The following is a 16,516-nucleotide window of genomic DNA, read 5'->3' as shown; positions in this document are numbered from 1 at the left end:
GGGCTATGGGGAGAGAGCGGGGCAGTGGGATTAGTTTGGGGATTAATACAGGGTGTAGGGGTCGCAAAATTTCCTCTAATTTTCCCTGAAGATTGAAAAGATTGGTCCACATCGTGGACGAAGAATTGGGTGATGTGACTTGTCTACAATGTTTTAAAATGTGCCTACAACCGCAAAAAGACTGCTCTGAGATGGAAAGAACCTGGACAACACAGGAGTCGAGGAATTCTGTGGAAAATATTCACACACCTTGAGACAGTACATCTTAATAAAATCGTTCCCTGGATTTTGGGCAATCACAAAGGTTTTAAAATGGCCACAGAAAGCATTGGCCAAGAACCGTGGGGTTTGAAAAGCCTGTACAGCTTGTAATGTGTCTGTGTGAAAGACCTGTCAATCAAAACAGGGAGGTTCCCCTTTCTCTTCAGAGGCAAGGTTTGTTTATTGACTTAAGCAATTGCCCACTTGAGAACTGACCGCAAGACAATCGATTTGTAACTGCTATGTTTACACAGCATTCAAGGAGCACTCTCAGTCAATGAGACATTGAAACTGCGGAACCAGATCTTGAATGGGAACCATTTAAGCATTGAATGTGTTTAAATCACCTAGCATTCTGGACAATAGGGCTGTTGCATTCTCTTTTGTTTTAGCCCAGGTGAACTCCGGATGTGGGCAGGATCATTTCGGCCCCACAGTGCAGACTCTAACCCAGTCCAACCACTTTGAGTTAGCCAATCACAGCTTTTCTCTTGTGAATTGGAACTTTTTGAGTGTGAATTTCCCAGACAGGCAAACAGCAGAGGGGGGAGGGGGCTCACAAGGTATATATGATAGCTCCTGAGAGGCTATCGCTCTCTCTTTTTACTTCCTCTCTCTCTCTCTCACTTCACTGGACCACATGTGAGCAGAGTTTTCTGATTCCTCAGCAAAGCAACCTAGTAAGGTGTTAGGGGATGGTAATTAAGGGGATATTGCTAAGATTGTTTAATGAACATTGTAGTTACTTACCCCTCGTTTTTGCCGTCTGTTTTCCCCCATTTAAGCAATTTTACTGTAATTACTGTGCTCGTGTGGTATGGTTTAATATTTGATTATAGTTTCTTTAGTTTAATAAAAGTTTGACTTTCTCACATCAAAACCACTTGTTCGTTTTAATATATCATTAATTATAAGTCCTCTTGTCAGAACTGGAAGGTGGGGCAGCAATTCGAAACCACTGTTTGAAAACTGGTTTATTGGAAATTGGTCAGAGTGCAGGCAAAGCTGCCTGACCAGGTAAATTACCTTAAATCAGTTAATAGATGCCCCCCTTACAAGGGCTATGGGGAGAGAGTGGAGCAGTGGGATTAGTTTGGGATTGATACAGGGCTATGGGGAGAGAGCAGGGCAGTGGGATTAGTTTGGGATTGATACAGGGCTATGGGGAGAGAGCAGGGCAGTGGGATTAGTTTGGGATTGATACAGGGTTATGGGGAGAGAGCGGGGCAGTGAGATTAGTTTGGGATTGATACTGGGCTATGGTGAGCGAGCGGGGCAGTGAGATTAGTTTGAGAACTAATACAGGGCTATGGGGAGAGTGTGGGGCAGTGGGATTAGTTTGGGATTGATACAGGGCTATGGGGGAGAGCGGGGCAGTGGGATTAGTTTGGAATTGATACAGGGCTATGGGGAGTCAGCGGGGCAGTGGGATTAGTTTGGGATTGATACAGGGCTATGGGGAGAGAGTGGGGCAGTGGGATAAGTTTGGGATTGATACAGGGCTGTGGGGAGTCAGTGGGGCAGTGGGATTAGTTTGGGATTGATACAGGGCTATGGGGAGAGAGTGGGGCAGTGGGATTAGTTTGGGATTGATGCAGTGCTATGGGGAGCGAGCGGGGCAGTGGCATTAGTTTGGGATTGATACAGGGCTATGGGGAGAGGGTGGGCAGTGGGATTAGTTTGGAGATTGATACAGGGCTATGGGGAGCGAGCAGGACAGTGGAATTAGTTTGGGATTGATACCGGGCTATGGGGAGAGAGTGGGGTAGTGGGATTTGTTTGGAATTGATACTGGACTATGGAGAGAGCGGGGCAGTGGGATTAATTTGGGATTGATACTGGGCTATGGGGAGAGAGCGGGGCAGTGGGATTAATTTGGGATTGATACAGGGTTATGGGGAGAGAGCGGAGCAGTCGGATTAGTTTGGGATTGATACCGGGCTGTGGGGAGAGAGCAGGGCAGTGGGATTAATTTGGGATTGATACAGGGCTATGGGGAGAGAGCGGGGCAGTGGGATTAGTTTGGGATTGATACCGGGCTGTGGGGAGAGAGCGGGGCAGTGGGATTAGTTTGGGATTGGTCTCTGAAACAGCTGGCACAGGCTCATTGAGATGAATGGTATTCTGCCGTACTGTAAATACGCTTTCATAACAAATTATACCAGAGGCAGCCAAAGCTGGTAGTTCAAACAGTGCGTGTAAGGAGTAAAGGCAAAATTGGACTGCTGCTGGTAACATCAGAAGTTGCTTAAGTAGCAAAATAGTTTGCCACTTAACAGCTGATTTAATAGCTAACTAAATGTGCAGAGATAAAAATAGCTGCGATTGGGCTCTTGTAATTCAAATAACACTGGGGGCAGTGAAAGTGTTTGGATTTATTTTCTGTTTCTCACTAGACAATGCTGGGGAACTGAATGTGGAGGAGTTTGCTACCGGCTACGTGGGACTGGAAGTGATACTCCCGTGTCAGTTACAAACGTCACAAGAAGATCTAAAAGTGGTCCAGGTCACCTGGGCGAGGAAGATGGGTGGGAAGAAAACCCTGGCACTGTACAATCCAATTTATGGAATCAATTACCCGGAGCAACCTGAGCCTCGACGGCTTCACTTCAAAAATCCCTCTCGCCGCGATGCCACGCTGGTAATTTGGGATTTAAGGAGAACCGATGCCGGCGTCTACTGCTGTCAGTTCACCACATACCCCAACGGAAGCATATCGGGTGAAGTTACCTTGGAAGTATTGGGTATGTGGAAGTCTTCATTGCATTTAGTGATGTGTGGCCTCACCTGAGCACACAGATTAGAACAGAGAAGGTTAAAGGGAGATTTAATAGAGGTGTTCAGAATCATGAAGGGTTTTGATAGAGGAGATAGGGAGAAACTGTTTCCACTGGCAGGAGGGTCGGTAACCAGAGGACACAGAGTTAAGAGAATTGGCAAAAGAACCAGAGGGGAGATGAGGAGAATTTTTACACAGCGAGTTGTTATGATCTGGAATGCGCTGCCTGAAAGGGCGGTGGAAGCAGATTCAATAGTAGCTTTCAAAAGGGATTTGAATAAATACTTTTTAAAAAAATCGTTTATGAGATCAGCGCATCACTGGCAAGGCCAGCATTTATTGCCCATCCCTAATTGCCCTTGAGAAGGTGGTGGTGAGCCGCCTTCTTGAACCGCTGCAGTCCGTGCGGTGAAGGTGCTCCCACACTGCTGTTAGGGAGGGAGTTCCAGGATTTTGACCCAGCGACGATGTAGGGTCGATGATATACTTCTAAGTCAGGATGGTGTGTGACTTGGAGGGTCACTTGGAGGTGGTGGTGTTCCCATGTGCCTGCTGCCCTTGTCCTTCAAGGTGGGAGAGGTCGTGGGTTTGGGAGGTGTTGCCGAAGAAGCCTTGGCGAGTTGCTGCAGTGCATCTTGTAGATGGTACACACTGCGCCGGTGGTAGAGGGAGTGAGTGTTTAAGGTGGTGGATGGGGTGCCAATCAAGCGGGCTGCTTTGTCTTGGATGGTGTCGAGCTTCTTGAGTGTTGTTGGAGCTGCACTCACCTAGACCAGTGGCGAGTTCGGGACATTGGCTGAAAGGTATGATTTTGTGAGTATGACTATGTCAGGCTGTGGGACAGCTCTCCCAATTTTGGCACAAGTCCCCAGATGTTGGTGAGGAGGACTTTGCAGGGTCGACTGGGCTGGGTGTGCCATTGCCGTGTCCGTAGCCGGTGCTGAGGTTGATGCCGGGTGGTCCGTGCGGTTTCATTTTTATTATTTTGTTTTATAGCGGTTTGTTACAACTGAGTGGCTTGCTAGGCCATTTCAGAGGGCAGTTAAGAGTCAACCACATTGCTGTGGGTCTGGAGTCACATATCAGCCAGACCAGGTAAGGACGGCAGATTTCCTTCAAGGACATTAGTGAACCAGATGGGTTTTTACGACAATCCAATAGTTTCATGGTCACCATTACTGATACTAGCTTTTTATTCCAGATTTATTTAATGAACTGAATTTAAATTCCCGAGCTGCCGTGGTGGGATTTGAACTCACGTCTCTGAGATCATTAGCCCAGGCTTCTGGATTACTAGCCCAGTGACATTACCATTACGCTACCGTTTCTTTGAAAAGGCAACCAATTGCAAGGCTATGGGGAAGGAACAGGGGGAGCGGGACTAATTGGACAGCCCTACCAAAGAGCCGGCACAGGCACGAGGGGCCGAATGGCCTCGTTCTGTGCTGTGAGATTCTCTGATTCAATAATTAGATCCATTTTAACAGGATAAATTCACTGGGCTAATTTTACCCTGTGTCGCACACTCGCGTATCGTGCCTGGCACAGTCGCTCCTGATTTATTCACACAGGTTGACGACTGACAGAGTAGGAAAAATTTTGGATAAATTGTAGCCATGGCTGATTTTCTCCCGTGTACAGAGACCTACAAATTAAGGACAACCAAAAACAATAGGAATTGCAGGAAAACCTGTTTTACTAAAAGGGTGGTGAGTATGTGGAGCAGGTTATTGTTAAGTCTGTGTGTTCCAGTTATGGTTAATATGAATCACTGCACACAGACCACAAGAATAACTTTAACAGGTCTTTACTAGTCGAAGGTCAGGGCTGAACTGCCCAATAAATCATTACACAGCACTTATATACCGGTGTGGTCACCACCGGTATTACAGTATACAGCAGCCAAGATAAAGTAGTGCATCTCTTAAAATAGTTCTCTTAAAGGTGGAATGGTTACATACACCACAATCCTCCCTTTTTAGCTTAACATTATATATTCCCCATTAACATAACATAACATATATACACAACTTCATGTAAAAACAGTTCACAGATTCAGTCTCTGAGGAGGCCTCCTGATCCGAGACGGATAGCGCCTTTCAGGGGTCTCTGGTTCTCGTTGCTGGGGTGACTCATCTAATAGTCCTTCACTGGACTTAACAGCTTGAACTTTCGTAACTTCAGAACCAGCATTGTTGACTTCTAAAGGCTCGAGTACCTTGGGAAGTTTTTCTGCTTCCAGACTGATTTGGCTCAGTTTGGAGGGACCACGTGCGTGACCTGGTAGGGGTGATAATGGTTCAGATGAGTCATCATCTTCTGCTTCCTCTCTATTGTCTTCTATTTCCTCCATCACTTCAGCTATTGCCTCTGCCACCAATTCCCTGAGTGGCTTATTACTGCTGACACTGCTCACAAAAGGGTGCTCTTTCTTCTTAGCTTTCAACTGATCGATGAATTTGACATATTCCCTTTCTTGCTCAGCTTTGATTCGTTTGGCCTCATCGCGCAGACGGTTTGTGTGTTCCTGTTCCATTTTCTCAATCAGCTGCTTCTGCTGTCTTTCCAGATTCTCCAACTCTGTGTCAAAGAACTTTTTCCTTGCATTCATCTCTTGCTCAAAACGGCGAATCATTTGTTCTAATTGCTGTTGTAGTTTGAAATTGAGTTGAGTTCGAGCCCGGTGTTCCTCCTTCTGAAGCAACCGCAACTCTCGCAGCTCCTGCCGCCTTAGGAATCGCATTTCCTCAGCTTTCCTTCTCATCCTCACCAATAATCTTTGAAGTAGTGACACTCACTTCCACTCCATCGACAACAATTTTTCTAGTTCGTTTCAGAGTTTTGTTGTATGCTTGGTTACCCCGTATTGATAGAGAGCCACTTTCCTTGTTTAAAGAGAGATCACCTGAAAGGGAAATGTTCAAGTCAACGCTATCGGATGCAGATATGCTACCCGAATCAGAATTTCTCTTTGACTTTCTATTGGTAGAATCTACTGCTCCATTGAGAGTTAATGAATCCAGGACCAGAGTGACTTGTTTATCAGATTTACTTTCCTTTTCATTTCTGGTTAGCAATTCTTTTTCATTCTTTGAATCAGCAGTGCCCTCAGAAATGTGCATGTCTGTAGACTGGACAGACTCAGAATTCTCTGTCAAACTATGTTGTTGTTGTTCAGTGGAATTCTGTTCTGATACTTTGTTCTCTTCTGAAGCATTTATGCACTCCTTCGTTTTTCCATCATTAGTCTGCAAGTCCATTTTAGACTTGTCTTTTGCACATGGGCTGGTCTTACCATCATCAGTTCCAGAGTCTGAGCTGATTGTCTTCACCGAGTTCTCACTCTCTGCTTTGTCACTGTCACTGCTGCATATGCCCTCATCCAATATTCTGGACAATCGTTCAGGTTTGACATCTTTTTTTCCGGAATCTCCCGTTATTGCTTTTAGGGAGTGCCAGTCCATATTTATTTTCCTGATCCACTCCCGTCCCAGAAGTGGTGGACCTCCCTCAGGTAGTACATATAAGTCCATTCCTTGGTGTTCTTTGCCCTTGTGTACCACCTTTCCGATGGGGTATACTCTTTGCCCCGTGTATGTCTGCAATACTATCTTCGTATCCCGTAGGGGAATATGTGTGAATAACCTTTTGTAATCTTGCTTATTCATGACCGTCAACACCGATCCGGTGTCCAATTCCATCTTCACTTGGACTCCTGCTATCTGAAGTGTGACCCAGATAGTTTGTAGGTCAGCTTCCTTACTCACATTGTGAATTCTCAGACTACCCAGTTCCTTGCTGTTGGAGTCTGAATCCGAATTCTGTTCATCTGAACTCTTCTCAGCCACCTTATGTACCTTTCTGCACTTTTCCTGCGGTGACTTTTTGTTGCTGGTCTTCTTTCCTGACCGGCATACTTTAGCTATGTGACCAAGCTTGCGACATTTTCTACATTCCTGATTTTTAAACCAGCATTGGTTCTGATCGTGTGTTGTCTTTCCACAACGATAACATTTCGCTGTACCCAAAGCCATTTGATCTACGCTGAGTACCGCTGCCTTCAGCTGCATTTCCGCAGTGCCTCTCACTGCGGCTTCGTGCGATGCTGCAATAGTGACAGCCTTATCAAGTGTAAGATCATTCTCTTCAAGCAGCCGCTTTTGTGTTCCTTCTTTCGACAATCCACACACGAATTTGTCTCTCAGTGCCTCTGTCAGTCTTTCCCCAAACTGACAGTATTTCGCTAGCTTACGCAGTTCAATTAAATACTCCGCGTTGCTTTCCTCTTTCAGTTGCGTTCTCGCATAAAATTTAAATCGTTCCGCTATCATCAGCGGTGTGGGGTTCAAATGATTTCTCAGGACAGCAACAATATTAGCGAAAGCCTGACCCGCCGGTTTAGCTGGTGATAGAAGATGCTTCAATAGCCCGTATGTCTTCGCACCCATTGAGTTTAGTAAGGTTAGTGCTTTATCTTCATCTGATATTTTATTTGCCTTACAATAAATCTCTATGCGTTCTACATACGTGGCCCAATCTTCAACATCGGGATCGAAATCGTTGATGTTACCACGCTTAGGCATCCTCGCAATCTTCTTGAGAAACAAAAAAGAAATTTCTCTTTTATTTTTTTTTCAAAATGGTGGTTTCCCGCGCTTGTCTTCTTCCCCCGCCTATGAAAATGGCGGCTTCCCACGTTTGCCTTTCTCCCCCGCTGGCTGTAATGGCGATTGCTGTATTGCTGCGTTCGCCCTCCCCAGCGGTTCTCAAATCGTGCCTCCCAGCCCCTTGCAGTCCGGTCCTTTCCCCCGGCTGCGGCTGAGTTCTCCGCGGTTTTTTATTTTTTTAAATTTTATTTTATCCTGCGCCTCGCGGCCTCGGTAGCTGCCCGGCCTTTTTCCCCGGTCGCGGTCGAGCTCTCTCTCGATGCTGTTGCATCTCCCAGCCCACTTGCAGCCCAGTCTTTTACACCGGCTGCGTTTGCATTCACCACGGCTCCCGTGCCTTACGCTGCCCCAGTCTCAGCGCCTCTGGCCCTGACTTCTGTCCGGCTCTTTTCCCCGGCCATGGTCGAGTTCTCCGCCCTTATATCCTCCGTTTTTCTCTCCCCTACTTCATAGCCAACGTGGCCAACTTGCTGCTCGTCGCTGATCGGCTTACCCACCACCGTGATAGAAGGGATGATCACTGCCTGTTGCTGATGGAAGGCTTCGTGTCAGGATTCTTCCTTGCTCTTCAGACCCGAGTCTTTTCTCAGCAGGATGATGAGGGCGGATGCCTCTTCTCGATGCCCTTTAAACTGCCTTGGATGTATCTCTGCCGCAGGGTAAGATCGTACTCGTCGCCACTGTTAAGTCTGTGTGTTCCAGTTATGGTTAATATGAATCACTGCACACAGACCACAAGAATAACTTTAACAGGTCTTTACTAGTCGAAGGTCAGGGCTGAACTGCCCAATAAATCATTACACAGCACTTATATACCGGTGTGGTCACCACCGGTATTACAGTATACAGCAGCCAAGATAAAGTAGTGCATCTCTTAAAATAGTTCTCTTAAAGGTGGAAGAGTTACATACACCACAGTTATTGGCTCGGGTGGTGGAATAAGACACCTTAATGGGTTTTAAGAAGGAACCAGGCAGGTTCTTGGCAACACATGGGGTCCAGGGTCATGCATCAATGGGATACTGTGGATAGGTGGACTAGATGGGCCGAAGGTGTTCTCCTACCTGAAACATTTACTATGACTATAACCCCATGTTACTTTTATTGGTTAAAACGACCCCAACAAAGTTATCAAAGAATTGCAGGGAAAAAGAGGCATTGGGCAGTAATCACTTGAATATTGGCAGGGTTGGTAGCATTTGGCAGGGTTGGCAGGGTTGGTAGCGCTCGGCAGGGTTGGTAGGGCTTGGCAGGGTTGGTGGGTTGGTAGGGCTTGGCAGGGTTGGTAGGGTTGGCAGGGTTGGTAGGGTTTGGCAGGGCTTGTGCCTCTGAGTCTCATTCCTGGGATCAGAGAGCTATCTTATGAGGAGAGTAGAATGGGCCTATATTCTCTGGAGTTTAGAAGAATGAGAGGTGACCTCATTGAAATGTATAAAATTCTTTGAGGGCTTGACTGGGTAGATCCTGAGAGGCTGATTACCCTGGCTGGAGAGTCGAGAACCAGGGGTCACAGTCTCGGGACAAGGGGTCGGCCATTTAGGACTGAGATGAGGAGGAATTTCTTCACTCAGAGGGCGGTGAATCTTTGGGATTCTCTACCCCAGAGGGCTGTGAATGCTCAGTCATTGAGTATATTCAAGGCTGAGATCGATAGATTTGTGGGCACCCAGGGAATCAAGGGATGTGGAGATAGGGCGGGAAAGTGGAGTTGCCGTACAAGAGCATCCATGATCTTATTAAATGGCGGAGCAGGCTCGAGGGGCCCTATGGCTTAAAACTGTTCTTAATTCTTATAAGTCCACACCAAACTATAAGCGGATACACCAGAACAGTACTGAAGGAGTTCTGCATTTTGTAATGGGGAGGGGATTCGATCCAGAGGATGTGAAGTTTACCTGAAAGATCATCTTGCTGCTCTGCAGTTCAAGTAAAGGTTAAAGACCCACCTGGAAGCTGAAATCCAATAAGCTGCGAAACTCGGCAGCGGGGCGACGATTATGTTAGGGGCTGAGGTTCTGCTCCCACACGCTGGCGGGACAGAGGGAGCTAAAACCTGGGCTCGGCCTCTGCGCCGGGATTTGGCTTGATCCAGGTTTTCTAAAGGGCCTGTGCTCGGGGTGCGGGGGCCCTGTGGTCATTCCAGCGGGGGCATGTTCTCGCTGCCCAAGGTATTCCAATTCATTGGCGGCCCTCATCCAGGCCTTTGTTACCTCAAGACTTGACTGTTCCAATGCTCGGCTGGCTCGCCTCCCATCTTACACCCGACATAAACTTAATCTCATCCAACTCTCTGCTGCCTGTATTCTCACTCGCACCAAGACCCCTTCACCCATCACCCTTGTGCTCCCTGACCCGCATTGACACTCAGTCCAGCAACACCGTGGGGGAAAAATTCGGTTGCTTTGCGCCTCTTAGGGGGCTAATGGGGCCCAAAGCAATTAGCGCCCAGGTGCGGAATTCAGTGGGAGGTTAGCGGCAGTGGTAACCATTAGCGCCCCGCAGCGCTGCGCCGCCGGCGATGACGTCATCAGCGTGCGTAGCGCCCCGTTCGTGCCCCGGCAGTGATCTTCCGTAGCGCCCCTGACTTACCGACGCTATGTCCGACGGGGTCAGGGGGAACCTACCTGCGGCCGGGCCCACGCTATTTAATGGCGAGGTGCCGGGCGGCCATATTTGTTGCTGGTCGCCTGCCAGCATCTGCCTCCACTGCCATCCCCGGCCTCCTGACCCGCCCCACTCCCCCGCGGAGTGCCGACTGCACTCTATGAGCTCGGCACTTCTCTTGCGTACCGGGCTCTTTTGCTGGCACTCCGATCTCCGGTGGCTCAGCTGGGCCCCGGGTCGCGCTGCGCAAAGCCCCTCCCCTTTAAGAAGGGGAGGAAGGCCTGGAATACCACGGTGTGGCGCTGCGGCATGTCACGCTGCAATATTCCCTTGCAGCTCCCCAAGAGGGAGGCAGGACGCTTCCAGTAGCGCCCGCTTCCCTCTTGGGGCGCTACCGCTCAATTTCGGCCGCGGGGGTGCTAATTTTTCCGGGAGTAGCGCCCTGGCGAAGTTAGCACTCCAAAGGGGGCGTGACTCAATTTTTCCCCCCTTGATTTTAAAATTCTTACCCTTGTTTTCAGATCTCTCCATGGCCTCGCCCCCTCCCTATCTCTAACCTCCTCCGGCCCTACAACCCTCCCAGATCTCTGCGCCCCTCCAATTCTGGCCTCTTGCGGATCCCCAAGTCTCCTGCCCTACCATTGGCGGCTGTGCCGTCAGATGCCCAGGCCCTACAATCTGGAATTCCCTGCCTAACCCTCTCCGCCTCACTACCTCTCATTCCTCCTTTAAGATGCTCCTTAAAACCTACCTCTTTGACCAAGCTTTTTGTCACCTGCCCTAATATCTCCTTACGTGATCTGTGTCAGATTTTGTTTGATAATCGCTCCTGTGAAGTGCGTCTTGGGACATTTTACTATGTTAAAGGCGCTATATAAATGTAAGTTGCTGTTGTTGTTGCCATTGGCCTGAGGCTGATGAGTGACCATTTTACACTCTAACAGTGCTCACCCCTACAGAAACACAATTACAGGAAGAACTGTTGTTTCGAAACTCTTCACCGTCATAGAGTTATACAGCACAGAAAGAGGCCCTTTGGCCCATCGTGTCTGCGCCATCCATCAAGCCCTGTCCAATCTAATCCCATTTTCCAGCATTTGGTCCATAGCCTTGTATGCAATGGCATTTCAAGTGCTCATCCAAATGCTTCTTGAATGTTGTGAGGGTTTCTGCCTCTACCACCCTTTCAGGCAGTGAGTTCCAGACTCCAACCACCCTCTGGGTGAAAAAGTTCCTCCTCAAATCCCCTCTAAACCTCCTGCCCCTTACCTTGAATCTATACCCCCTTGTTATTGACCCCCCAAAGGGGAAAAGTTCCTCTTTATCTACCCTATCTATGCCCCTCATCATTTTGTACACCTCAATCAGGTCCCCCCTCAGCCTTCTTTGCTCCAAGGAAAACAACCCCAGCCTGTTTAGTCTTTCTTCATAGCTGAGGCGCTCCATCCCAGGTAACATCCTGGTGAATCTTCTCTGCACCCTCTCCAAAGCAATCACATCCTTCCTATAGTGAGGCGACCAGAACTGCACACAGTACTCCAGCTGTGGCCTTACCAGCGTTTTGTACAGCCCCATCATAATCTCCCTGCTCTTATGTTCTATGCCTCGGCTAATGAAGGCAAGTATCCCATATGCCTTTTTAACCACCTTATCTACCTGTTCCGCTGCCTTCAGGGATCTATGTACATGTACACCAAGGTCCCTCTGACCCTCTGTACTTCCTAGTGTCCTACCACTCATTGTGTATTCCCTTGCCTTATTTGTCCATCCAAAACGCATCACCTCGCACTTTTCAGGGTTAAATTCCATTTGCCACTTTTCCGCCCATCTGACCAACCCATTTATATCGTCCTGTAGCCTGAGGCTTTCCTCCTCACAATTTACCACCCCACCAATTTTCGTGTCATCTGCGAACTTACTGATCATACCTTTTACATTCTCATCCAAATCATTTATGTAGATCACAAACAGCAAGGGACCCAGCACCGATCCCGGAGGTATCCCACTGGACACAGGCTTCCAGTCACAAAATTAACCTTCGACCATCACCCTCTGCCTCCTGCCACTCAGCCAGTTTAGGATCCAACGTGCCAAGGCACCCTGGATCCCATGGGCTCTTACCTTCTTGACCAGTCTCCTATGCGGGACTTTGTCAAAAGCCTTACTGAAGTCCATGTATACCACATCCACAGCATTTCCCTCATCCACACACCTAGTCACCCCCTCCAAAAATTCAATCAGATTGGTCAGACATGATTTACCCTTGACAAAGCCAAGCTGACTATCCCCGATTAATCCTTGCCTCTCCAAGTGGAGACTAATTTTGTCCCTCAGAATTTTTTCCAATAATTTCCCTACCACAGATGTTAGGCTCACTGGCCTGTAATTCCCTGGTTTATCCCTGCTACCCTTCTTGAATAATGGTACTACGTTAGCTGTTCTCCAGTCCTCTGGTACATCCCCTGTGGCCAGAGAGGTTCTGAAAATTTGTGTCAGAGCCCCTGCAATCTCCTCCTTTGCCTCACACAGCAGCCTGGGATACATCTCGTCCGGGCCTGGGGATTTATCCACTTTTTGGCCTGCTAAAACCACTAGTACCTCCTCCCTCTCGATGCTAATATGTTCAAGTATATCACAGTCCCCTTGCTCGATTTCTATGTCTACATCGTCTTTCTCCATAGTGAACACAGATGCAAAAAATTCATTTAAAACCCCGCCTACATCATCTGGCTCGACACACAGATTGCCACTTTGGTCCCTAATGCGCCCTACCCTTTCCCTGGTTATCCTCTTGCGCTTGATATATATAATGTATATATATATAAATCAGTCGATCTGTCTGTCTGTCCTTCTGTCTGTCTGTCTGTCTGCACGTGTGCTTGTCCGGCTATGCGCTCGAAAGTTACAGGGCGTACCTATGCGTGCGTTACGTCGAAAGAAAGCTTACCTTTCCAAAATGGTTTTAAACGTATTTACATTTCGGCCGGGCTAAAATCGCGCCCGCGGTATCTGAAAAACCTTAACGTTCCGCTCATTAGCGACAGAGCGACCTCGAGCTCAACCAATCGTACGCCGGGTTGCTGGCGTGTGCCGCCGGGCCAATCTTCCCCGTTTTTCCAGGTAGGCCTCGAAGTCTCGGCTTCTCCTCCGCACCCACGCCCGAGCTACGCACCTCCCGGCCCCACTCGAAGGCTGGAGGGGCGGGCCTCAGCCCAGCGCCGCTACCTTACTAAAGGGTGCGTGCGCAGCAGGAGCTGAGATGCGGCACCTCTCTCTGGCTCGGCCGGGGGGCGGGGCTTGCTGAGCGTCAAGGGTTACCCTGGCAACCGGGCCCGCCGGCCATCTCGCACAGCCGCAATCGTCGGTCTTCACCTCGGGGGGTGGGGGCGCGACCCTCGGGGCGCGACCCTCTGCGGGGGCCCTCCCTTCCCTTCCCCTCCCCCCCCTCTCCTCCCCTCCCCCCCCTCCTCCCTCCTCCCCCCACCTCCTCCTCCCTCCCGCCCCCCCCACCTCCCTCACCCCCCCCACCTCCTACCCCCCCTCCCCCTCACCCCCTCTCTCTCTCTTCCCTCTCTCTCTCTCTCTCTCTCTCTCCTCCTCTTCCCTCTCTCTCCTCCTCCTCTTCCCTCTCTCTCTCCTCTTCCCCCTCTCTCTCTCTCTCTCTCTCTTCCCGTGAGTGCGGGACCGGAAAAACCGGGGAGGTTTGACGGTGCCGGGGCCGGAGCGCAGGCGGGCCGCCCGAAGTTTCCCGCTCGAGCTGCTTGCCAACGGCCGCCGGGTTTCCCTCCCTGACCGCGCCTGCGCCGCCCGCCCGCGAGAGCCCACTCTCCCGCTCCCGGCGCCGGCCGCCGCTCAGCTCAAGGTGGGGGGGGGGGGGGGAAGTGTGAGGGAGAGGGGGGCGGGGGAGGAGTGTGAGGGGGGGGGGGGGGGAGAGTATGAGGGAGGGGGGGGTGGAGTGTGAGGGAGAGTGGGGTGGAGTGTGAGGGAGGGGGGGGGGAGAGTGTGAGGGAGAGGGGGGGGGGTGGGAGTGTGAGGGAGAGGGGGGGGAGAGAGTTCTCTTCCCCCCCCAGTCGCTCTCTCTTCCCCCCCCAGTCGCTCTCTTCCCCCCCCAGTCACTCTCTCTTCCCCCCCCAGTCGCTCTCTCTTCCCCCCCCAGTCGCTCTCTCTTCCCCCCCCAGTCGCTCTCTCTTCCCCCCCCAGTCGTTCTCTTCTTTCCCCCAGTCGCTCTTGCGCGCTCTCTCTCCCCCCCAGTCTCTCTCGCGCTCTCTTCCCCCCCACTCGCGCTCTCTCTTCCCCCCCACTCTCGCTCTCTCTCTTCCCCCCCACTCGCTCTCTCTCTTCCCCCCCACTCGCTCTCCCCCCCCACTCGCTCTCCCCCCCCCCACTCGCTCTCTCTCTTCCCCCCCACTCGCTCTCCCTCTTCCCCCCCACTCGCTCTCCCTCTCTTCCCCCCCACTCGCTCTCTCTCTTCCCCCCCACTCGCTCTCTCTCTCTTCCCCCCACTCGCTCTCTCTCTCTTCCCCCCACACGCTCTCTCTCACTTCCCCCCACTCGCTCTCTCTCTTCCCCCCCACTCGCTCTCTCTTCCCCCCCCACTCGCTCTCTCTCTCTTCCCCCCCACACGCTCTCTCTCACTTCCCCCCACTCGCTCTCTCTCTTCCCCCCACTCGCTCTCTTCCCCCCCCACTCGCTCTCTCTCTCTTCCCCCCCACTCGCGCTCTCTCTCTTCCCCCCCACTCGCGCTCTCTCTCTTCCCCCCCACTCGCGCTCTCTCTCTTCCCCCCCCACTCGCTCTCTCTCTTCCCCCCCACTCGCTCTCTCTCTTCCCCCCCACTCGCTCTCCCTCTTCCCCCCCACTCGCTCCCTCTTCCCCCCCACTCGCTCCCTCTTCCCCCCACTCGCTCTCTCTTCCCCCCACTCGCGCTCTCTCTCTTCCCCTCCACTCGCTCTCTCTCTCTTCCCCTCCACTCGCTCTCTCTCTTCCCCTCCACTCGCTCTCTCTTCCCCCCCACTCGCTCTCTTCCCCCCCACTCGCTCTCTCTTCCCCCCCACTCGCTCTCTCTCTTCCCCCCCCACTCGCTCTCTCTCTTCCCCCCCACTCGCTCTCTCTTCCCCCCCACTCGCTCTCTCTCTCTTCCCCCCCACTCCCTCTCTCTCTCTTCCCCCCCACTCCCTCTCTCTCTCTTCCCCCCCACTCGCTCTCTCTCTCTTCCCCCCCACTCGCTCTCCCTCTCTTCCCCCCCACTCGCTCTCCCTCTCTTCCCCCCCACTCGCTCTCTCTCTTCCCCCCCCACTCGCTCTCCCTCTCTTCCCCCCACTCGCTCTCTCTCTCTTCCCCCCCCACTCGCTCTCTCTCTCTTCCCCCCCACACACTCTCTCACTTCCCCCCACTCGCTCTCTCTCTCTTCCCCCCACTCGCTCTCTTCCCCCCCACTCGCTCTCCCTCTTCCCCCCCACTCGCTCTCTCTCTTCCCCCCCACTCGCTCTCTCTTCCCCCCCACTCGCTCTCTCTTCCCCCCCACTCGCACTCTCTTCCCCCCCCACTCGCTCTCTCTTCCCCCCCACTCGCACTCTCTTCCCCCCCACTCGCTCTCTCTTCCCCCCCACTCGCTCTCTCTCTCTTCCCCCCACTCGCTCTCTTCCCCCCCACTCGCTCTCCCTCTTCCCCCCCACTCGCTCTCTTCCCCCCCACTCGCTCTCTCTTCCCCCCCACTCGCACTCTCTTCCCCCCCACTCGCTCTCTCTTCCCCCCCACTCGCTCTCCCTCTCTTCCCCCCCACTCGCTCTCCCTCTCTTCCCCCCCACCTCGCTCTCTCTTCCCCCCCACTCGCTCTCTCTTCCCCCCCCACTCGCTCTCTCTTCCCCCCCCACACGCTCTCTCTCACTTCCCCCCACTCGCTCTCTCTCTTCCCCCCACTCGCTCTCTCTCTCTCTTCCCCCCACTCGCTCTCTCTCTCTTCCCCCCACTCGCGCTCTCTCTCTTCCCCCCACTCGCGCTCTCTCTCTTCCCCCCACTCGCGCTCTCTCTCTTCCCCCCACTCGCTCTCTCTCTCTTCCCCCCCCACTCGCGCTCTCTCTCTTCCCCCCCACTCGCTCTCTCTCTCTCTTCCCCCCACTCGCTCTCTCTCTCTTCCCCCCACTCGCTCTCTCTTCCCCCCCCACTCGCTCTCTCTTCCCCCCCCCCACTCGCTCTCTCTTCCCCCCC

At 51.8% G+C, this 16,516-nt stretch overlaps 2 protein-coding genes across 2 annotated transcripts in view; one reads left to right on the top strand and one right to left on the bottom strand.

The window, feature by feature from the left end:
* The window catches only part of LOC147109830 (uncharacterized), a 127,747-nt gene that overhangs the window by 31,822 nt on the left and 79,409 nt on the right, over positions 1 to 16,516 (bottom strand). The window lies entirely within an intron of this gene.
* The window catches only part of LOC147109831 (uncharacterized), a 296,962-nt gene that overhangs the window by 271,247 nt on the left and 9,199 nt on the right, over positions 1 to 16,516 (top strand). Inside the window, exon 3 of the mRNA XM_086003892.1 lies at positions 2,658 to 3,005. Coding sequence (XP_085860018.1) covers positions 2,658 to 3,005 — 348 coding nt within the window. The remainder of the gene's footprint in view (positions 1 to 2,657; positions 3,006 to 16,516) is intronic.

The sequence above is a fragment of the Somniosus microcephalus genome, chromosome 12 (assembly GCF_052327205.1).
Source record: "Somniosus microcephalus isolate GS21.2 chromosome 12, FLI_Smic_1.0, whole genome shotgun sequence".
Taxonomy (NCBI): domain Eukaryota; kingdom Metazoa; phylum Chordata; class Chondrichthyes; order Squaliformes; family Somniosidae; genus Somniosus; species Somniosus microcephalus.
The sequence above is the reverse complement of the archived record's forward strand: the minus strand, read 5'-3'. Positions and strand labels throughout refer to the sequence as shown.